The 24,960-nt window shown below is 44.3% G+C and overlaps 1 protein-coding gene across 1 annotated transcript in view; it reads right to left on the bottom strand.

Annotated features, from left to right (window-relative positions):
• Nucleotides 1-24,330, bottom strand: part of VPS39 (VPS39 subunit of HOPS complex) — a 341,156-nt gene extending 316,826 nt beyond the window's left edge. The window contains exon 1 of the mRNA XM_085627090.1: nt 24,060-24,330. Coding sequence (XP_085483216.1) covers nt 24,060-24,132 — 73 coding nt within the window. The 5' untranslated portion in view covers nt 24,133-24,330. The remainder of the gene's footprint in view (nt 1-24,059) is intronic.
• Nucleotides 24,331-24,960: the final 630 nt, after the last annotated feature.

Genomic DNA, 24,960 nt, shown 5'->3' on the forward strand with positions numbered 1-24,960 from the left:
AGCACCATTAGAAGTCGATATTAAGAAACATATATATCACCCATTCAAGCACATAGAAGCCACGCACTATATGTAGTTAGGGTGACCACAGTGCCCAGCAGTTGAATTAAAGGCTATCCCCAGTAGTGAGGATCGAAGTCAGTGCTCAATCACAAACGGCATATTGTGCACGTAACCGTAGTAAAGGCTCCTCATTAAGAGATGCGGCATGATGGAAAGAAGACCCCGCATCCGAATACTTGAAAAAATAGTACCCATTAATGGCAATCGTTATGAGGCGTACTGCGCACACAAACATAATGGAGGCTAAACCTCAAGAAATGCGGCATGCTATTAAGTGTTGCACGATCCCAAATATGAAGCCACTTTATTCGGCGTGACCATAGGTAACCATATGTTAAATAACATACATTACGTACTACGTATAAACACATACACTGCAGAGTGCCAAAATACCGTAGATCTAATGACCAGAAGTAGCATCCATATAAGGCCAATACTTAACTTAGTCAGATGCGTCCGTGAGTATTTCCAAACAAGTCCAATATGGAGATTTAAACCGCGCGCCATGTTGAAACACATTTAAAAAGAATAAGCAGCGTGAAAGGGAAACACGTCACCAACAAAAACAAGCACGCGAGTGGGGCGCGCGCCACAGCGAGTCATCTGTTTTGAATTATCGCGCACAATCATTCAAAACAGATGGTGCCTGTGCGGGTGATCGCAAGCAATAGGCCGTGGGCGGAGCAAGGCGGGTCATGCACCCGCCTTTGCCCAATTGCGTGCTGTCTTTCTTAGAAAGACACACACAAAGGCGAATAGCCTCTGACCAAAAACAAACCACACGAATGAGCGTGTGGTCAGATTTTGAAGCCCCCTTACAAAAAGTCTCGCAGAGCATATGCGCTGGCTCAGGCGAGACCTAAAAAACAGTACAGGCTATCAATCATTTATCCCTCTAAAATGCAGATGTATTCAAGATAGTCTCTCAGACTTCCAATACAGACCTTGTGTTACCTGTCCACTGGGATGCAGTCCTACACAAGGATGGTTGTGCATTCTTCAGAGTCAGCACCTCATCCAGCAGGCATGGGATTGCAGGCTGTGTGGCCCCAGCTCTCTATCCAGCCACTGGGAAAACAACAACATGCCAGCCCTCAGCAGCGTCATTTGTCTGTGCCAGTTTTGGCCTCCAGGTTGCGGGAGGGCCTCTGCTACAGTGGTCTGAAGGCAGAGGGCAGAAAAGGCCCTTCTACTCATATTGTTGTGATGCCAGACAACATGCAGTCGTTTGGGCAAGGGAGGGGATAGTTGCTGATACTTCATTCATTTTGAGGCGTGGTGACCTTTTCACAGCTCAGGTCAGAGCAAGTTACCTCCTGGTAACAAGCACACGCTCACTCTCCTGGGTGCTGGGAAGATGGCTGGGCTTTTCATCCTGGACAGTTTCTCTTCTTGGAGGGCTAGACACACTTTATAATTATTATTATGCATATTTTGTATAGCGCATGACTACCTAAAAGAAGGTTTAACGCTAAGCTCAATACGGCAAGTGGGTCAAGCCAAAACCAAACTCAAATACAATACATGCTTTAGAAAGGATCAGAAGAAGAGAACAGCCCTGTCTTTAGCAATCTACGAAACAGAGAGTGTGAGCTGCATTCTATCAGTGTCAAAGGTGGATCAATTCAAAGTTTCGGTGCCAGATTCAGGCAACCACACGATCAGCACAACAAGGAGTCTTATTACCATAGATAAAGGCATACTGTATGTCAGCACAAGGATCTATCAGGGTGTCACATATAAATGGAACCCGCCACAAAGTGGGACAGGTAGGCACTGCATTCAATTTGAACAAGGAAAAAGACATGTTCAGTACTTTTAGCCCCCCAAAAAATTGTAAGAATTACTAAAGACTTACTATACATCAAGGGTCATTGACTAATTGACCACCACTGTCACAATAACGAGCAGTGCACCACTCCACCAATCTCATTCTCTCAGTTTTCTGCACAGCAGTTGGCACTCAACGACGGCGACTGCTGGAGTTGGTTTGTGGACACTCACCTCACATTTGACTACCGGTTTACAATAAGGGAACAACACAGGGTAGTGCGGTCATTGTGTCCGCCGTCGTCTGGAACCACAATTTTGCATTTGTTGGACCGACCAGCACACCTGACCATCCCACAAAGAAATGTCTAAACTAATCGACCGACGAGAAGAAATAGCGCAAGACCTCTTTGGGAAGGGGTTTAGTGCAGTGACCTCTGCACAACCTATAGAACAACCAAACACTGGACTTAAATCATGCTTTATGTGTCTGGAAAAGATCAAAAAACAAGAACTGGCCCGCTGGTGGGACGGAAGGACCCTCCAGCAATACATGGACAACGACAAAATCCCCAGAGGCCTCAGAATCCTCATTTTTCCAACGTTCGAGGACCTCAGTGGAGGCCTCTTGGAAGAATGGAAACACAACCTAAAAGAATCATCCTTCACTATGATGAGAATCCTCGTGAAACATGCTAACAAGAAAGGCCTGAAATTACAGGCAGAAATTGAGGAGATTGAGAAACAAATAGCTTCCATGAACTGTCACGACTTAGTTGAGAAAAACTATGCTATACTTAATAAAGTCATTGATGAACACCAGCAATATCTCAGGGACAAAAAAATGGGAAAAATCAGGAGGGACGACCGTGACTACTGGGACGGCAGAATTTACACTTTTGCCAAAAAATATGACAACCCCACAAATAGCGATAACAGGAAAAGAATCAGGGAAGAAAGCCTAGAAATTAAATCTGTCAGCAGCAGCTCACTGGCCTCTAATGATAGCACCACATCCAGTACAGGACAGCAACCCATCCCTTTAGAGGAGGGCACATCCAACTTCCAAAGGGAATTGGAAAGATTACGCATAGGCGAGAGACAGTCCAAAAGGAATACAAGAAAACCAGAAGAGGCGGGAGGACAGGGAGGAAGAACAGACAATCACACAATGTCCCTCCGCTCCAAAAAGACCAAGTAATCATTCACACCACTGAGCAACCTGAGGCTCCCACCACGGGGGGAACCATCGGGCCAGCACCCTTCAACCTACCCAATTCTGAGTTACAGATCATCAACCTCTCAAACAGACCTCTCGACAAACATGAATGTAATGTTTTAAAAATGGGCTTAGGTTTCTGTCCCACACAATAGGGTGACCTTGTCGATGTGCAGATTGATCTGTACAAGTTTATTAGAACACTTAAATTAAAAGAATTCAAATCAGACCTGTTGTCAATATTGTACCCACCACACCAACTGACCGCACGATTGGAGACATACGGGGGGGGGGTACAAACACTTATGGCCATCGAACTAGATGAAACACCCAACATACAGAACATCCTGGATGACTTGAACATCCAAGAGGATTATAACAGGGACACAGGCCTCAGGTGCAAATCCAAGTTCATCCCTCCAGGGGGATTCCATGCCAATATCGAAATATTTGGTGACCTAATCACACAGGAACTCAGGAAGTTAGAAACCCTTGACAAATATGCACCACATTCATCCCCAAACCTGCCACGAGAGGAGAGAGAGGCACTTCAGAGACTACAAGATGACACCAATATCGCCATCAGAGAGGCCCCAAAGGGGGCAACGTGGTTGTCATGAACGTACAAGATTACATGGGGGAAATTTCTAGACAGCTGAATGACCCCCATTGCTATGAATCCATCTCACACAACCCCACCGACACTACAAACCATCATTAACACCAGACTTTCTGAATGGAAAGAAGAGTGCTTACTGACAGATTGGGAATATAGATATCAGTATGTCAACAATGCACGCTTCCCGTGCATCTATATTCTGCCCAAGGTACATAAAGGGGGTCCCTTCCCACCAGGCCGACCCATCATTTCGGGCGTGGGCTCCCCCACATAGAGACTGTCCCAGTTTGTGGACCTCACACTCCAGAAACACGTCATCAACCCTGCTTCATACTTAAAAGACAGCAAGGACATCCTGGTGAAGCTGGATGGTTTTACTTGGTCAGAGGAACTCAGATTTGTTACACTGGATGTGGTTGGACTATACACATGCATTGACAAGCAGTACGGCATGCTCACCACACGTCATTACCTAGACACTGAAGGGGCAGAACACTTTTCCTACAACAATATCATCATGGACATGATTGAGTTAATTCTTACCAACAATTTTTTCAAACCTAATGAGAGGTGGTACCACCAATTGCAAGGGACCGCCATGGGTTCTAGATTTGCGCCTTCGTACGCCGGGCTCTTTATGGGCTGGTACGAGAAAGAACATGCATGGGTCAGACGTGCCTCCCCCTGGACCCAATACATCGTGTACTGGGGGAGGTACATAGACGACATCATCTGCATTTGGTATGGGTCCGAGACACTATAGCATGACTATCTGCATTACCTGAACGACAACCCCTTCAATGTCCAACTCACCAAGCAAAACCACCCCACGCACATCGAATTCCTTGACATCCATTTCTTCATAAAAGAAGGAGTAGTACACAGCTCACTGTACCGCAAACCCACCTCCTGCAATAGCATATTACACGCAGACAGTGCCCATGCCAATCAGTTATTGCCAACATTCCTTATGGGGAAATGGTACGGGCACGTCGTACATGCAGTGAGGAAGGGAGCTTCAGGAGGAACATTGCTGACATCAAGGCACGTTTTACGTCCAGGGGCAATGACCAAAAGGCTGTAGACAAGGCAGAACAGAGAGTACTTGCATTACCCAGGGCAGAAACACTCACCAGCAACCACCCACATAGGGCAACTGCCCGCGGTAACAAATTGATGAAAGAAAGGGTATCCTTTTTCACCAACTACACAACCCACAGTGACAAAATATTCAAGGCGTTTAGGAAACACTGGCACTTTCTGGTTGAAATTCCTACACTACGCCCTCTCATTAGCAGACATCCATCCTTGATCTTCAGGAGAGGGCACACCCCAAGAAGTTCCCTATGCCCGAGCTACGTCACAACAAGGAAAGCCAGCACCAACACTTGGCTACCACACCCACCAGAGGGATTCTTTACATGTACCAATTGCAATGTCTGCTGTCTGGGAGTTAACAAATGCAAAAACTTCAAGTACAACTCAAATCGCACACACAAAATCAGGCATCACATCACCTGCAATACACAATATGTTGTATACATTCTGGAATGCCCTTGTGTTATCATCTATGTAGGAAGCACTGTTCGCAACCTCAAGACCAGAATCCAAGAACACCGTAGAGCACTCATCAACAATGATGACAGGTACCCCATGACAGAGCATTACCGCACCACACATACAGGACCCGTCAAATTTGGCTTCCTGGGGATAGACCACATCCCACCAAGTAACAGGGGTGGTAACAGAGAACTGTCACTTAGGAGAGCAGAATGCAAATGAATATATAGACTTGATGCGGTGAAGAGGGGACACAACTCTGATTATGAGTTTCAGTATTTCCTCTGACCTACCTTCACTGTTTCATAGCTCCCCTTCACCATTTGCCTTTCCACCTTGGAGCCCTGACCCACTTTGATCTTTCCACGACCCATGCCCATTTCCTTCTCCTCTGCAAGATATACTTCGTTGTAGTTGGACTTTCCGTGGGGTACTTTATATTTATTTTTATATTCTTCTTTATTTTCATTTTTATTTGGAATTCTTTTCATTTTATTTCACTCTACTTCCACCCCATTTTACTCTCTGCCCGCTTGCACTGAGTTCTCCGATTTACACTTCGCACTTATTCCCTTATTTCACACGTTCTTTCGGTCTCGCCATGGCCTGTGCTGACCCTGCCACCAGGTTTTCAGCACAACGGACCTCTTGCCCAAATCCCCCTTTTTCTATTTCTGCTGCCAACATTCATTGTACTCACACATTTTCCACCAGTGCTGACTCTGCCCCCCAGGGCCTTCCCACACCCAGAGCATCGGATTCATCCCGTTTTCGCAGCGCCACTACACCACCTAGTGGACCTCCCCTGCCACCCATCTAGCGATGTGCACCCTTGCACGTTTCGCTTCCACCACCTCCACCCCAGGTACCTATATCTCCAGACTAACAGAGGCACCACACTCTCAATAGAAGCGGACGGCTCGACTTTCAGCCCGCCATACAGGTACGTCTCCATCCCAGGCCACTGTGGCCGGCGCACCCGCACACCCCTTTTTCCAGCTTTCTCCCTCCAGACCCTGGCCCAGGGTTCTTTACCCGCCACCTCCGTCGCCCCGCTGCCATGAACTCTGTCATTCGATAGTCGCACACGCACAACCCTTTTCCCGCTTTCTTCCTCTCGACCCTGGCCCAGGCCGTTTCCCCGCCACCTCCGTTGCCTCACTGCCAGGAACTCTGTCCTTCGATAGTCGCAGCGCCGGGCAAGCACACTGGCCCAGATCTCCAGCCAGACTCCTTTTACCACCGGACCTCATGCTCGCAATTACTTCTCTGTTACTTCCGCATATAATTTTAACTTGCTCACAGTTCCCCGAGCTTCTCTACTCTCACGCCCCCTCCACCGTTGTATCGATTCCCCTCTTCGTTAGGGCTCCCGGCCTTTTCCAACCTCACCGGAGCCCAACCACTTTCGTTTCACCACTACGTGGCCCTATTTTCGACACGCTACGTGGCCACATGTACCGCTTGGCCAGCTCCTGCTCCATCCTTCGAGCCTCTCTGTTCCCACGCTCCTTCCGCCACCCACATTTCTCCCCTTTCCATCCACACCACCCCGGAGCCCCACCACCTTCTTTTCACCCCAACGTGGCCCTCATTTCGTCCCGTTACGTGGCCATATTTATCGCATGGCTAGACCTTGCCCATGCCCCACACTGGAGGCCCTTGCACATGCATACTTTTTCATCTCCGTTTCGTCTCTCCTACTTTTCTCTCGCTTTCTTTCGCCACCACGCATTCCCTACCCATTGCGCCTTCTCGGCATTTATTTGCCTTCTTTTTCCATAGATTTTGCGCATACAGGCCCTTATCAAGGCGGCCCCAAGCGCGGAATACTTGCCACCTCACTGCCCTGATCCACTAAGAATACTTACACATGGTACGTACATGCACTGTTTTTTCCTTGCCTGGGTGCAGCACCCGTGGGAGGGTCAGCGTTTAAGATTAAGAAATCGCCACTTTACATAATTTAAAGCATCTCGGCGCCAACACAGTATTATTTGACATCAACACCATTACTGCGCTGGGCGCAATGACTTATGTAGATACTGCATTAATGTTTTTGAATTAATTTTTTATTTTTTGACTTGGGAGCTCCACTAATATTATGTTTTATGTATGCATTTTACAGTCACGGTGGCTTTAGTGATTACGCGGCATACTCATGCCTTCATTGTAATTGCACCATTGTTCTGGAAGCAGGAATCTGCAATTTCGCACCATTTCCACCACCACCATGGCACCAATCCCCTTCACAACTTCTTCCCGTTTCTGTCGCTCACTGCTCATTTATCATGTATTTGCTGTTCCTTCACTAGACCCCCCCTTCCCTCATCCAACACATCTCCTTCCCCACATCACAGTCTCTTTTTTATACTCACCTCTGTGTCACGAAATTTATGCAACACCCACGTGCACATGTTCATTTTGTGCACACCCTTATATGTTTTCATTATAACTTACAGCGCTGAAGAAGTTCATTTCATGAACGAAACGCGTTGGCTGGCAACCTCTTTTTGGAAAATAAAGAATTACTAAAGACTTACTATACATCAAGGCTCATTGACTAATTGGCCACCACTGTCACAATAACGAGCAGTGCACCACTCCACCAAACCCATTCAAGGAAAAAGACCTGTTCAGTACTTTTAGCCCCCCAAAAAAATTGTATGGTGCCATCATCACTTTATGTCAAAAACTCAGAATATAGGCAGTAGTCCCATAACAAGATGGCACGCTTGGTGCGCCCCTCCAAATCACAGCACAGGTTCTTGACCTCAGATTCATCATGGACAGACCTAGGCCACATCATTCATATTAGCTTTAGCATGTTAGCTGGACGAAGTAAAAATAAAGATATCAGTTTGACGTGCAGTTGGATCACTTGGAACCAGGGTACATGCCCAATTACCATGCAGTGGACATTCCCAACAAAATAGGGGTGAATGACAAGAGACAAATGTCAGCTAGATTAGAAAACTGAACAGTGAAGTCTTCTATGCACCTGTTGTGCATTTCACAAGAAACATGAGAGCGAACGTTGCATCATTAATATGCAAGCTTTTAAACACTGTATTGGCGATGAAATAAATTGGAGGCACTGACCGCAGCAGGCTGAAAATAATGAAATACCCAAATTGTAGTGCTTTGAAACTTCAGCCAATCCAGTTGACAATAATGTAATCACAAAGCATGTGCGGTGGTGGTGGTGTCAGGAAAGCCTGTATATGATAGGTGAAAAGAAACAAATGAGGCTACAATCAAGTATACCATCAGACTGCCTACAGGTGAGCAGCAGGAGTCACAGAGAGGTATGTAGTATTAGGAGAGTGCAGGAGCTCCTATTCCCAAATCTGCAATCCAACATTAGATGTATATTCTGCAGGGCTGGAGCACAGAGTAAACCCCCCCAAGATAGCAATAGACAAGCTGAAGCAAAGGACACGCTGTGGTTTGCTCACACCCTGCTTAAAAGATCTGAAAGCTACTGCTGGTCATTAGGAAGACTTGTTCAAAAATGTATCACTAAGATAATTTGTTAAGACTTTATCTTGGTTGCCAAACCTATGTTCCAAAGGTGTAAGGAAAATGAGGAATGGTCCATTTTTGATCATTCATGGGTGGCATCACTGGGTTATGGGGGCATTACACTGTCAAATGCTAACTTGCCCATTAGCTGTGCGTGACTGGATATCCATCTATATCTTCTGTGCGTTGTTCATTTGCCACCATTCATGTTGCATGGTCTATATTTTTGGCTTTGGAGTTATGTGCTTGTGTGCTGCTTATAGCACATGGGCCGTTAGTGCAAGCTGTATGCAGCTGGTAGATTCCATGTTCAGCACAGGGAGACTTGACTTCATAATTGAATGACTACCAGTACTGTTCTGAACCCCGAACCCAAACATTTGGGCCCAGTCCTCAGATGATATGGGTTGAGCAATTAGTTTAAAGACAACTTTGCCATTATGTCTCTTTTGGGGTACAAGGCATCATGATTCAGAAGGGGCTTCTGACCTTTGGAGCAAGTCCTCTCTCGGAACAGAATTACCAAGAGTGGTATGAAATGGTAATTTATAGCAAATACTTGTGGATTGTGCCATTCTTTTAGCGCATATCAATCGGATTTTGACAGTGCATCTCTCAATAAGAAAATCAGGAAAATCTAGGCACAGCAAACTAGTGGCAAATATGAAAAACATGTGTACTGGATAGAGTTAATGAACATATGCTTCTTATTAATAGACCTACTGTATATATAACATTTCATACATCTTGTGTTGGTAGGTGCAAGGAATTACAGGAAGCAACTGTTTAGGAGGGTTTCATGGGTCACACACACAAGAGACAAGCAAAAATGTATCTACTGTTGCACAGCCCAAGTTTTGAAGGGATGTTTTACTCCAATTTTGTGTGCACACTCTTTGCCTGCTTTACGTGGTATTTTGCCATAAGCATGGGGTTCAAAGCCCAGTATATGCAGAAGTTCAAAGCAGAATAGTGAGTCTGTCTCTAATAGTTCAAGGCGCAGGACAAAAGTAGTTTGCATAAGAGGTTCTCATTGCACATTTTATGAGAGACTGTAGGAGGTATTCTTTTTAAGGTGTCCTGGTGCTCAAATTGTGTTACACGGAGTACAGATTGTGGTGAAGTTGTTAACGTCTTTCAGCCATGTTCCACTAGCAGAGATTTGCATGTTCAAGTCATGCATCACTGAGTGTGGTCTGCGACCCACGCACCACTAGGAGTAGTTTGCATAAGATGTGGTGTCTATTTGCATTTAAGCAGGGCTGAGTACTCTGGATATTAGTAAGGACTAATTCAGGTTAGTGCCTATTCTGGAATGGAAATTCTGTTTGTCCAGTGTACTGTACAACGTGTGCCATTATTTGCAGTAAACCATCCACTACTATTGTGCACATGGGTGCAGAAGTGATTAATAGAGCTACGTGGTTGTATTTCGTTTTAGCTGCTTTTGAATGCATACTGTTGTGCACTAGTATGGCCGGTATTATAGGTAGAAGTCGAGGTTTTTTATTTCCTGTTTTAGAAAATGGCAGGAAAGTTAGCTCCTTTGAGGAGGCCCGTCTCAAATTGGCCAATGACCTTAATCAGGGTTCATGTCCCACAAATGTCTGATGCACCCATCGTTAAATTGATCAAGCTGGTCACACCACAAGGTTGAGGAGCAGCAAGTCACCTGTGCTCCAGCTGCTGCATCTTCCGTCAGATACCTACCTGTGCATTTACATACATGCAAGCTTTCCAATGCTACACCTTCCTTACTGAGAATGTACCCTAACCACAGGGCTGATGAAACACTGTACCATTAACTATCCCATCCCTGAGGACAGTCTCAATGCGACACATAGCCATACCAATGTTTCCCTTCACTCCCCTTCACCTTACTCACGTCTAAGCACAAACTTTGTCCCCTTCCCTAAATCATGCCCAATGCATATCGGTTTCCCTTCACACACAAATCCCGGGGGACACATCACACCAGGTTAGAATGGACACTACTTCGAGCCCTGGAATTTTCACCTGGAGGTGTTAGTTTAACGAGGTAAATAAAATCCAATCAAGACTAATATAGCCAGAATTAATTCGGTTTACCTGCTCTTTTAACACAGACGTATATTATATAAATTAGCTTTTATCACTTACTAGAGGGGAGGTAGGTTCTATGAAGACAGCGTTTTCTTTAGAACTATTAAGAGAGTAACCCAAAAGATGTGCTTTGCAAGCCATTTTGTTAAGATGTAAATATTACAACTAGGACTCTATGGATAATTTGTATTCAAGAAGTAAAAATACAATCTAAATTCGGCTTCGAATCTGCCATCAGAGAAGAGTCCTACATACAGGATCTCCTGAAATAAGACTTATCAGTAGGTAATACGACTCAAGAAACATAGCTGCTGAAGTGTTCAGAAATATACTACCGCTGTCCAAAAGTTGAATGGTCACACATTTCAAACCAGAATAAACAAACATTGCCCTGCACGCATTCAGAGTAACAGTTGACAGTAATTACAGTTATTCACAATGAGAATGGCAGAAACACGACTATTAGCTAGCACAGGTGTTATATCCTGCTAATGTTAATCCAATGCTATTCTACCACAAGTGGAATGTTAATGTGATGATGCTATCAGAATGTTGGGGATCTGTCAGAGAAGAGACAGTTGACTGGGCTGAGCTGCCTGCTGGCTGCTCCTGGTGGGGTCTCCCTCTGGACCTGGACTGATCCTGATCTGGTCCTGTTCTAATCTTCCTGTGATCTTGTACCATCTTCTAATAAACCTTCTTAAACCATCTCAACTGAGTGGACTTGATCACTACAGAATTTTGGCGATGATCTTTTAAAGATCCTGCTTCTGTCACCTCGACAAGGTCTTCAAGAAACTTAAACATAAAACTTAAAATACAGAACCTCCTGCTAGTGAAGTCAAGGTACCCCAACTGGCATCCTGACCCCACCAGTGACCTCCCATCGGTCGCCCACAGAAGTCTGCCAGTTGTTCCTATAGTCTACGCAATTGCTGTGCCTTCAAGTGAGGGTAAGCCTACTGATGTCAGGGGAAGTGTTTTACTTTTGTCTCTGTGTCTACAACACCGGTAATTACGCTTTCAATCCTGCTTATACCTTGCAGAAGAACCTACGCCACAAGAAACGTCTACAGTGCCTGAAGTAATATCTGTGGTTTCCTGAGTTTTCACCTGCAGTGCGGAGTCTAATGCTGCTGGGTTGTCTTTCTGCAAGTCCATCTTTCAGGAAAGTGTACATGATTTGTTGTGATTTGGTTTCGGCATCTTCAACATCAACATATAGACGCTTTGCAGAGAAGTTCAAACTAGACTTATGGCTGCCAGTTAACTCCCTATACACTGAATCAAGTACTGGCATTTTCCAGGTAGCAAGTAAGAAGCATGGTAGCCTGTTGCCGATTTTGTTGCTGCATCCAGTGTGGAGAGGAGTTTGTTTGTTTTAACAACGTCAGTAAACTCTCTCACTAGGATGACATTCATCCTAGTGAGAGAGTCGTCTTTCACATGCAGATATCTTCTTGCCAGTGAATCTTAACAAGCTTTGCTGTGTGCGCTGTGGTATGTGCACGCAACTTCATGGTGCCATTTCTTTCGTGATATAAATGCACGGCATTAAGCGGGATAATCAGCCAAGAATACAACTTAAAAGGTAATTTGTTGGCAAGATGAGTGAAACTTTTCGTGAGTTTATTTTTAATTTTACATTATTAAACTTGTACCTGTGACAGTTAAACGGCTATGCAGCAGATTCAAAAAGCGAGCTCGAGGCATCTCACGCAGCGATGCCTTTTTCTCTTGGAGTTGTTCAGTTTTGTATTGTTCTGCAATGACGTCTTTCAACTCTTCTTTTAGACGCTTTGCTTCATGGACGTGCCGTGAGCCTTCCGGCACCAACGTGACTCAGTGTGCCACCATCTTGGGATTGTAATGCTCCTGCATACACGATTCTACTACTCCTTCAAGTTTGCTTTGCCAACCGCGTTGTCATCCTCATAAAGTTTTTTTTGAAAAGCTTGTCACAGTGTGAAGATCGACGAAGTCGGCACCAACTCTCCTGGTTTGTTATTTGTTTTCAATTATAGCCAGGTATTTTTTTTTTCTTTGTTTGCTTTGGTCAAAGTCCGAGTGCCTGTGCTGTGTATGAGGGAAACAACAGACTTTTCCTGAATTTTCTACTGACGTGCTGCCGTTGATGAAAGTTTTGTCTTGGCAGTGACTTTCCCCTACATTTTAATTGATGCGGTTACATATGCGATCTTTTATTGGATTTACAGGCAGACAGAGCTTTTTCTTCCAGTTTAGTGGTAATTGCTGTTACCACACTCTCTATTGAGTCTGCTTCTTCTGCATGCTTTGTTTCTTCTTTTTGCAAGTTTCCTGGATCAGTTTCATCTCTACCTTGTACTGTTTGGGTCCCAGGAACGCCTGTCCTCATTATTGCGGTGACAGGCACACCATTGACGTTTTCGTAATACAAGTTTATGGTGCATTTTCATGAGATTTAAATGCTAAGATGTTTTCATTCACAGGAAAATTACGTTTATAGTGTTTTGCTATTGCTGCATGCCATCTTTGTTAATTTGCTTTTCACACGTACATGTTTTGTTGGCATGGGAGTGGGTACTAGTCCCATGTCTCTTATTTATGCATTTTCTCGTTTCAGATATTGTTTCCCGGTCTTGGGATGGGAGTGGGTTTTCAGTCCCATGACCCCTATTTCACATATGTTATCCCTGCCTAAAGGATAGGAGTGGGTTTTAGTCCCATTTCCTTTAATGGTATTTTTATCCCTGCTTAGGGATGGGAGTGGGTTTTTAGTCCCATCACCTCACGTTCACAGTAATTTTTTTGTTTAAAGGGGGTGTGAGTCCCACCTTTGTTACGTTTGTGTTGGGTATTAGTCCCTTCATTTAAATATCCGCTGTCGTGTGTGTGGGTAGCCATCTTTTGATGCCACACTGTGCTGCATTTCTGTTTTACCTGCTGCACAAGTCCGTGGGTTTTAGTCCCATGTGACGTAGTCTGTACATTTGGGTGTCAGTCCCAAACAATGTTTATTTCACTTGGGTTTAAGTCCCATAGTGTCCCTCACATGAGGGGTGGCGTATTGGGTTTTCGCCACAGTCTTCTCACGTGAGAAGTACTTCCTTGGGTGTCGTTCTACCCATAGTATTCTAGTCTGGGTATCATATTCACTTGTTTTATGTGAGCTCTTATTTCACTTCTTACATTTTTCTTTGTTCAGTATTAAAGGAGGAGGATGGGGTTAGTGTGTTGATCTATGCTTTCATCTTTCCTTCCTCCTTAGTGTGTCTGTTTTCCCAAATGTCTGCAGAAACACAAAAACGTCTACTGTACCACAACCAATGTATTTTGTGCAACTAGAAACAAGGTAATCTGTGGCTGTTAGTGTTTTTGTCTCCAGTGCGTAGTGTGCTGCATCTGTTTTATATGAGGCATTCTTCTTCAAGTTCATCATCCATCACTTTATTCAGCTCAAGCTTTCCCTTTCTGTGGATCTGGATATGTGACATTTTTGTAAAAAAAAATTATTTTCCATTAGCGCTATTCTGTATTAGCGCTGCGTCCACTGGTTTGTAGTTACTCTCGGTCAGTTTACTGCCATGAGGTAGATCTATTTGACCTCTGCGTTGTGAAGTAAATCACCTTTGGCTCAGCAGAACTGTGCTACCGTTTTGGAGGAAGTTTGTCAGTGTGACACTAAAATCATCAGAGGTGCGACTTTGATACTGTGACATGTTAAGGTATGTTTTTTTGTACACTTGTCTGGGTGTTGGTCCAAGCTTCACAGCGACTGCCTTTTCATTCTTGGTTCTTTTGTTACGCTCAGGGCAATTATGCAACGGTTTTAGTCAGTTTGCATCTTTTGTGCTTCTCTTTCCTAAGAGATTAGTCATGGGTTCTCACCCATACATTTATAGTCTAGTTTACCCTACACAGGGTGTATGTTATGGTCCTTAGTCTCATCTGTTTTTTTAGTACGATTATACAATTTTCATGTGCGCACTAGTCGGTTCCCTTTCACAGAGGATTCATGTGCAAAGGTTTTACAGGTTTTTTTTGTTTTGGAATATGTCATGAGTACCTACTCATATGTGCTGTTTAACACAGTTACATTTCTACAGTGCACGGTGTGGTTCTTACACAAAAAGTTTGTCCTTACACTTAGAATGTGTATGGGGAGTGTTCCCAGTTTTGTGCACAACGTATCTCTTTCCTAAGAGATTAGTCATGGGTTCTCACCCATGCATTCTAGTAGTTCACATATTTAGCTTACGTTTTTACCCTATTTGAGTGCATTTCATGCTTTCATTGCTAAGTATGTTCCGTTTATATTGTATTTTCCATCGAGGTCAGAGAACACTCGCATCAAGGTTGAAGTTCACTTTTTAGTTGTCTTTCTGCTAGGAGTTCTTTTCTGTTCCTCAGTGAAAGGCTAATATCTTACGATGGAAAAGCTTCAAATTGCTCTACTGCAGCATGATAAAGTTTAAAACTGTGAGATTGGCCAGAACTACACTGCTATCTACTGCCAAGTTGAAATAAGACTAGTTTCTGTTTTCCAAGGAGTCTTTCTCACAGTTTTCCTATGTGTGAAGTTTTTCCACACCCCGTATATTACTGCTTCTGTATACGAGGTGTCTATTTTCGTTTCTTGGCTTGTTTCCATTTTGTTCCTTTAGGCAAGGGTATTTGTTTGCTTGGGATGCTCGGGTGAGTAATCGCTCACCGGCGTGTGACATTGGTTTATGTCATTACATTTCTGCGTCTGTTACAAATGTTTTATCATTTGTCTACTGTTTTTTTTTTTTGTTTGCTTCGTGTTCCCCTACACTGGGATTGCAATGAGTCAGTAGTCCTTTTTGCCAGCAGTGGGTTTAAGTCCCATCTGCGCGTTGTTCACTTGTACACATTTCACATATGCACTATTCTTTTTCCCTCTCTTGGAGGATCCATGCAAAGGTTACACTCCTTTTGCAGCAGTGCGGGTTCCTACCCGTACGCTTTCTAATGTACCTGTCTACAGGGTGCGTCTATGCGAAGGTTACAGTCCTTTCGCATTAATCAATTTGCGGGTTCTTACCCGTACGCTTTCTAATGTACCTGTCTACAGGGTGTGTCTATGCGAAGGTTACAGTCTTTTTGCATTAGTCAATTTGCGGGTTTCTACCGCTACGGTTTCAAATGTACCAGTCTACAGGGTGTACCCATGCAAAGGTTACAGTCCTATTGCAGTAGTGCGAGTTCTTACCCAAATGTTTACTGTTCTTACCATATGGGTTCCTACCCATATTTGTTACTGTTCTTACCATATGGGTTCCTACCCATATTTGTTTTTTTTTTACATCTCGTCAACTTTACAAGGACTATGTTCATAGGGGTCTTTAGCCCTATCTGTTACTGTTGTTTTGCCTTATATTTCTAGGGCATGTTTTCGGGTTATAGTCCTCCCGAACCTCACATTTAGTTAAGAATATTATTATGCACTGTTGTCTTTACATTATATTGCAGATTTTGTATTGATGATGGTGTTTCTGAAGGGTGAGGTTTAGCCTTCTACTTTTCCTCATCTCCCTTGTTTCTTTCTCCTTTACTATTTTCCTTCTGTTGTCTTCTTCTTCTCGTGTCTCTTGCGGATTCTGGACTTTCCTTTGTTTTTCTGTAGTCTTTCCTTCCTCTGTGTTTGTCGCTGCCTGTAACCCTGTGTTCTGTTTGTTTTCCATTTTCAGCCTCCATTTCATTCCTGTTCTGGCCAGTGGGTGTGTTTTGGAGCAGTTTTTTGTGCTTTATTTTTATCCTTTTCTCTTACGTTGTTTTTTTTCTTCGCTGTTGTGTAAGAAGGGAGGATGGTTTCTATGTTTGATTTCCCTTCTTCTCTGTTCCTTGATTTCCCTCTTGGTTGCTCTTCTTTCTATGGTTGTTCTCACACTGCTTTTCTTTTGATGGATGTTCTTTTATTGTTATTCTTTTTGGTTTTGTATAATCATTTTGCTTTCACTTTCTCAGGTTCTTCTTTTCTGTTACTAGCTTTTTGTTTCCCCGTATAAGAAAGGGGGTTATGTTATATCCTGCTAATGTTAATCCAATGCTATTCTACCACAAGTGGAATGTTAATGTGATGATGCTGTCAGAATGTTGGGGATCTGTCAGAGAAGGGACAGTTGACTGGGCTGAGCTGCCTGCTGGCTGCTCCTGGGGGGGTCTCCCTCTGGACCTGAAGTGATCCTGATCTGGTCCTGTTCTAATCTTCCTGTGATCTTGTACCATCTTCTAATAAACCTCCTTAAACCATCTCAACTGAGTGGACTTGATCACTACACACAGATAACACGTTCTTTTAAAGAAACATAGGATTACCCTACAGTAGCAGACAACAGGATTCTTCGGTTAGGATTTCTCTGTAAAACTGTAAAACGTGACTCTCCTGGCCTTAGATAAAACATTGCACTGTACTCAGCTGTCCTCCTAATAGTCAGCACAATACAATGTATTCCTTTCAAAACAAAACTCTGACCACAATCTCCGGTGTCTGTCTAGTTGTATATGGTCAATGGCCTGTGGCAGATATGGAGCAGAGCAGCAATACTCATTCAACAGAACACCTTGGATGACTGCTACAGCTCTTGCCGCTGGGCTGCGGCCAGTGTTTTAATTGGGACAGTATTGTCAGGAACTAAGTAGCCACACTTGTGAAGGAGAGTGCTTGCACTTTTGAGCAGACGTGCAAAACTTTCAATTGGAGAGTACTGCCTGTTCTCAGAAACAAGCAGATACTCTGGCATTAGGTACTGGCACTTCTACTCTTCCATTTCAAGCACTGGATGCAACTCCTTTCTTGAATTTCCAGATGTTTTTGGAGACCAGGTACTGGGGAGTCATACAACTCATTTTTCCCCTTGGGCTTCTTACGTGTTGCTTTGGTACAGGTGTCTCCAACCAGTTGATTGCAAGCTATCAGTAGCTCGTAGACACCTTCAGTGTAGCTCACAGCCTTAAGTTAATGTTTTAATAAGCACAGGATCACATTTTTCTTTATACGTTTAGGGAAGACTGTATTTATTTTACATTATTTTCTTCAGGCTGCAGATAGCAGGGCCTGATAATGAGCAGTGCTGCAGTCAGACTTATGGCCCAGGGCACAGAGGTGAAGAACTGACAGACTGAGGTATTTAACTCCAAAATAAAAGTCCTTGTCAACTCAATGTTAGAGTGTGAGAACAAAATGAGGATTCTGAATACTTATAAATGGTGGAAAATTAAAAGTTAATGTAATGGTTAAGCTAACTCTTCATTTTAATTATCTCCCATTTTAAAGTGTCACATTTACAAAAAACAGGCTTCCAGCTCCCAGTAGCCACTTTGCCATATTTATAACTGAAAAATACAGTCCTCTTTAGGTCTCGCCTAGGCAGCGCATGCGCTGTCTCTCCGAGACATGCAGTATACACTTTAGTGGGGAAGCTTCGTTTAAGCTCCGCCCACTCTCCGCCCATCATTTTTATTGGCTTAGGTCAGTAAATACAGCATTCCAATTGGTTTATGGCATGTTAGGTCCGCCTCATTGCGATCATGTCGTCATTGGTATCCTTCCAAGGCTACTGGCCCCTTTACTGGCGCACTTTGTTCTGGCGTGCAGCTTTATCGCAACATCGCGCACGCGATGACGTGCTCTCTATCGCGCACGCGATGATGTGCTCTCTTCCTGGTTTAATTTCGCTTTGCACGCTGAACTTTGAGCAACAAACCGCGGCCCTCTGAGCCACCCCCGCCAACAGCCACGGGCAGTGTGGGGGAGAGGCATTGGGCAGCACTTCTGTGACTTCCAGGGCATTGTAGCATCGTCGGCCGGTGTCTAGGATGAATCGAACGGACAGCTAGAGGTGAGTGCTCTAGACTTGTCTGCAGTGCGTGGAGTTGAGCGTGTGGCTGCTGAGGCGGTTCAACAGCTGAGGCTTGATTGGTGGCGCTCAGAGTCACCCTCTGAGGTACAATGCTGGTCCACGGGCCGCGGGCTGGTCTGACTCGGGCAGTGACTAAGGCAGCAGCAGCAGGGTGAGGAAGTAAACGCCACTCAGACACATCATTGCGTTCTGTAGTTGTCACTTCTTGACGCTCACCAGAACATAGGATTCTGACGAGGGGCAGTGCTTTAAATGGGCTGATGCCGCCGGTACTGTATGGTACTGAGTACCATTATTTGTTCCGTACAGTGCTTTTATGCACAACTCAGGGTGTCCCACTACATCGCTATCTGTGTTTTCCTGTATTCTTCTCTCCAGAGCGTCCCACTTTCTGCCTTCCTCCATTATAAAACATCCTCTCGCCAAATCTACCAAACCTAATGGTTTCTTGTTTAACCAGCGTGGCACCTTCTCATGAGCGCCGCGCTGGTTCTGCTTTCATTCTTGTTTTATTTACCCTGCTCCTCCTCTCCCCTGTTCACCCTCCCCCTCCAGTTCAATCAATCACGGGCTCCAGCTTGTACTTGCATTGCAGTGCAGCGGAGCCACATGGAGAGGAACGGAGGGCTGTGCAGGTAGTCTCCCATGCCCTCGCCATAACGCTGAAGAGCTGATGGCAGAGACCGGTGTACCTGCGTCGCCCCTTGCTGAAATTTACCGCTCGCAGCGCTTGTTTAAATGTATCTTTAGCGCTGCACACGGCTCGCGGGCCGCCCGGGAATCTGCAAGGCCGATGTTATTTTGGGGACGTGGTGGAGGCCGGGCGATGGGACTGCTTCGGTGCCAAGGCTGCTGCTGTCCCAGTGACCTGGTGTCACGTGACTGCAACATTGTGTCATTACGGCGAGGCAGGAGGACTGAAGTCACTAGCACTAGTGGTCGGGTTCCCATGACGCAATCTCGAGCGGTAGTTATGCCAATAAGTTTCGTTTGGCACAAGCAGCCTGCCGTTCGTCGCAGTGCTGCCTGTGCCTTTCATCATGCAGATGGTGCCCCGTGAGCGGACGGCTGCTGGAAACTTGTTGCTTAGGTTACAATCACTGACACTCAAGTCTGTACTAACCCACTTTTTTAAGCATAACTAATGTAGAGCGTCTGCCTGAGTTTAGCTCACTGCTCTGAGCAGAGCGGATATAGGATGCGATGGTAACCATTTACTACGGGCTGGCGGTAAGCGTCAACAATAAGAATCAGGCTGAGAATTTAGAGCCTTCATCGGTTTGTTAATCTCACCAAGGGCCACTGAGGCTCAGTGGCATTGGAGTGCTTGAATTTTTCAGCGGTGGGGGCAGCATTGGGTGCCCAGAGCTGAGGGCATTGCTCACGCAGCACAAGATATGAGACTGCAGCCAGTTTACCTGTCAGGAACGTAAGTGACAACAAAAAGATAGTAAAAGTCTGGTTGCAACTAACTAAGATGACTTATCACTGCTGTCCTCTGTGCAGCGCTCCGCTCAGCTGCCACTGAGACCAGCTGCCTGAGACTCGTCGTGGCCGTGGCTCACACTCACTCAGGTCTCATTCTCAATATATTTAATTTAAAGCTAAACATGCGTCATTCTTAGCCTATAGTTCACTGCTGGTCTCCTCCAGCTGCACTGGAATGGTGCCTCGGCAGCGGAGCTCAGCTACAGTGACTCTATATAATTGATTTATTCTATAGCAGCTGAGATCCGCTCTGGCATCTCTACTGCAGCCACCCTTCGACAAGAGCTCTCCGCCCCAGGGAAGGAAGGTATTTGGGTGGGAAGTATTGCCTCCCCCAATCCCCTGAACACTCATTAGATGTTGAGATCTCACACACCCGAACGCAGGGTACAATCTACACAGCCCCAGTATTGGCGCTGACAGTAGGGGTGAGGGTAGTACGGCAGTACCCCCATAAATCTTTGTTACAAAATTCTGATAATTCTGTTCACATGAAGTACTATTCCTTTCACTGAGTGCAGAATAAAAATATATCATTTTAACTCGTGAAGTTTTGGCTCGGGAACATGTCAAAGAAGAAAGCCACACAATCCCAAATGTTTTGTAACACATAAATAAAACCATTCTTTCTTTACTAAGCAAACCTCGTATCTCAAAATATGGAATACTGATTACTTTTACCGCATAATATGCTGACTTTTGGGAGCGAAGCTAAAGTCCTGCTTGAAATGGCGGCTACACTAAGTTAACACCCTTTCATTTTTGCAGCACTTAAAAGACTTTCTTAGAGGATTTTTGTTGCTCAAATTGGTGTAATGGCTGAAATTTATGTTTCCCTAGTCTTCATTGGTAGATTTTGCTCACTAGAAAGTGTCACTGCTAGTCATTAAGATATCACTCATAACATGGAAATATGAAAATGTCACATATAGCAATCTGAAACTGCTGAAAGATGGCAACAAGCTGATCTCTGCAACCAAAAGTAAGTTTAAACGGGTTCTGCAGTAGCCTTTTACCAGGGAAGCACAACTGAAAGCGCCTGGCTCCAGAATCAGGCGCTTGTTCACTAAGCCATGCAACGGAGCAAGTTAGCTCGATTTACGTCGCCATTCAAATGAGTATGTCAACGCTTTGTTTATGCTTTATTTTTCTATTGCAGGTAGCTCAGCTGGGACACTTACACACTGCTTACTATCCTCCGCATATTATACAAGACTACATAGTTACAAGGAATGTATCAGTGCCTGTGGGTGTAACATGCAGGTTCAGTTATAGTGAATTATTGTACGGGTGCACATGTCACATTTGGAAAGTCAATGCCAGGTAGACAATGGTAGGAATTTGTTATGGCCTAATTTACATAATGAACCCATATCTTTAGTGCAATTCGGTTAGCTTACTTTTTCCACTCCACACAATTCCAATACACTCAATACCACACAATTACTATCCACATATTTCCACTACACATCACATAATTCCACTACACAAATCCACACGACCCCACACAATTCCAAAACTCACAATTCCACAGCTAACAATTCCAAACCAACCTACATCATTCCACTCCAAACACATCCATTCCACTCCAATCCAAAACACATGGATAAAAGACATTATCATTTACAACGCCAATACCTCTAACTCTAACAAATGCGAGACCAATTTGCATTGCAAATGCTTGTTTTGAAATGTGAGAGATTTAAAGTGAAGAAAAATATTTCCATGAAACATTAAGTCTTAATGTTTTTCTCCACTTTCAATTATGCCAATTACATCCTAATGTTTTATGAAGCAAGTTCTCACCAATACATTAATCCCGTTTAAAAACAAGCATTGGCATAGCCAATAGGTCTCGCCTTTAGGACCTTATAAGTGTTTAGCCATGCAACAGTTGCATAACTAAATACTAATAAGCTCCCAAAAGCGAGACCTATTGGCTATGGCAAGCGGCCATACGGCCTCGAAAGTGATAGCGATCAAACATCAAAGCGGCCGTGAAGGTGAAAGTACTCGCGTCAAGCGCGGCGCACGCGGGCGCGCACATGCACTGTAGGTCTAGACTGGCCTGGTAGCACTTTTTGGAGCCCTCACAAAATGTCTCGCCAGACCAGTGCATGCGCTGGGTCAGGCGAGACCTAAAAATGGCTGCATTTTTCTGTTATAAATATGGCACCTTGTCTACAGGCTACTGGGAACAAGATGCCTTGCGTTTCTAAATGTGGCACTTGGAAAGGGGATTTACATTTCAATGACTGGTATAATGAAATCCATATAAACAAAGTTAACGCTTCAGTTTAATTTTCTCCCATTTAAAAGTGTCGCCTTTACACACAGCAGTAATCTTGCTCCTAGTGGCTGGTAGACACTATGCCATATTTATAATTGAAAAATACAGCCATTATTTTAAGTGGGAGGCATTTTAACTACAGAAAAAATGTGCAATATCATGAACATTTTTGCAGTACTATTTTCTGCACTTTAAATTTCTCCCACTTAAAAAATGATTATAGGTTTGTATTATACATGTAACTGTGCAACATATGATGAAAGGTATTCCAATGCCACAAGTACATACGACAGACTCTTAGTCACCTATACACATTCATCCTATTCATACGCACACATGTTCATACATCCCCAAAAATACCACACACTCACTGACACACATGGCATTCCTTTCATAGGGCCCCTAGTCAAAGCGTTTTGTTAAAAAATAGTATCTGGTTCTATGGAAGTTAGGCTTAAAATCAATAGAGCTGGGCATGAGAGGGTGTCTGGTAACATTACGCAAATTGCTTAGCCTTCAGTAGCTCATGATGATTTTCACTGACCAGTAGTAGCTCTCACTACAGAAAAGGTTGAAAGATCCCTGCTTTAGTAACTTCCAGTTCCAAGAGAAGATCAATTTTAAACTTTTTCCCAGTGCTGAATCTAAATCAGCAAGCCCCCGAATGACGACTAGACCCAGGTAGCAGCACAAAATGTCAACCCAGGAACTCAAGTTCAACGTATTGAAAACTAACTGACTCGCTGATTCCATGCTGAAAGAGTAAGACACACAGAACAAGAAACTTTACACACATAAGACACAATATCATGATCAGCCACAAGTAACAGCTTATATGCTAGGCTGATCCTTTCAATGAAAGGCAGCTGGCAAAGGATACCACAAGAGACCTTTAGAATGCCCTGCGATCAAAATGAAATGTAATATGCTTCCGTAATAGATGAATGTACATAATACTGAGGAAAGCTCTTGAGTATCTCACAGAAAAACATCACTGGCTTCCTACACGTTTACCTGCTACACGCTCGTTGTAAACGTGAAGAGCCGTATTGTAAAAAATGGACATTAACGTGTTTTGACAGACAGATATGCAGAAATATTATTTGAATTGGTTAGTGCATTATAGCCAGTCCGAATGGCTCTGCCATAGCTGGTACAGTCTGTAATGAAGTGTCAGATGCCAGTTGTTTGGAACCGCAGCCTATCCCGAGTCTCTCTTATTTTACTATGAACTGCTTTTCCTGCTACAGTGACACTCAAGCTAATGCAAACGTGTATGGTAAATGATTTTAAATCCGTATAATACGTTTCAGTACAACTGGTGCGTGTCAGGCAAAAATCCAGAAGAGGAAACTGTGTGCGTGATAAAATGGTCGTCACTTTGAGTTTGGTCTCCTGAATCCTCACTTACCTGCGGCTGTCCTTCACCAACATAAACTCCTATGCTCCTCGGCCTCATGATTCTCCCAAAGCCCTACATAAACCTTACACGCTGTTCTTACTCTTCCAACACTACCCCCTAACAACCTCCTCCACGAGCTCCATTCACCCCTTTACCACGGGCTCCGTTTAACTTACCCCAGGCTGCCATACATTCTATCTGCAGCGGCAGTTTCTCTAGGATGGGGACCGGATCGAAAGCGTCATGCATGATGAACCAGTGATTGGCGACTAAGTCTCCACCGGCGAGGGAGCTAAGTACCCCTAGATGTCAGCTGGCGCCTCTTCCTCCTTTCCCAACTCCGCCCTCCCAAACCAAGACAGCTGCTTTCACGGAGGAAGCCAGCTTTCACAACATCCACTAGCTCAAGACAACAGCTGGCGCCGTGGAAATAGGAAAGGGACTACTGTTTGAAAAGAAAAAACAAGCGCCCTTGACATAAAAGAAGGACCGCCAATCAGAATGCCAGATCGAGTGACAGTTATCATAGAACATAAAGAAGGACTATCGCTGGTGCCTTAAAACTGTAGTCAGGGACAACAAAAGAAAGACTGCTTTCTAGAGTAAAACAATACATTTCCTCGCCATGAATGAAGTACTGCATCAAAGAACTCCCATGGTTGGCAATCAGTGACATAGAAGCCACGGTTTCTGTATGCGTAATATGTCTATTGTATTGTATTGCAACATTTTATATAGTGCTTACTAGTCCTCTATGGCACGCTGAAGTGCTTGTCTACTTGGGTAGCACGCTCCAACATGTCAGGTGTGGGCTTCGAAGTGTGTTGTCTTTGTATTGATCCAGTGTATGGATAGTATTTGTTGACCACCAACATGTGGTTATCCTGTTGTATAGGATGCAGTGCTTAGCAGTGTGGTAAATGAGAGGTGTGAAAGTTGAGAGGCGCGCAGTTTTTGACTGCCATTGTGAGCTGTCAAAAAGTGGTCATTGTATGTAATTTGTGTCCTAAAGTACTCAATTCTTATTAAGGGCACAGAGGCAAGGATTATGCTTTCTCTTTCTTTACTGCAAAATAA

The sequence above is a fragment of the Triturus cristatus genome, chromosome 9 (genome assembly GCF_964204655.1).
Source record: "Triturus cristatus chromosome 9, aTriCri1.1, whole genome shotgun sequence".
NCBI lineage: Eukaryota > Metazoa > Chordata > Amphibia > Caudata > Salamandridae > Triturus > Triturus cristatus.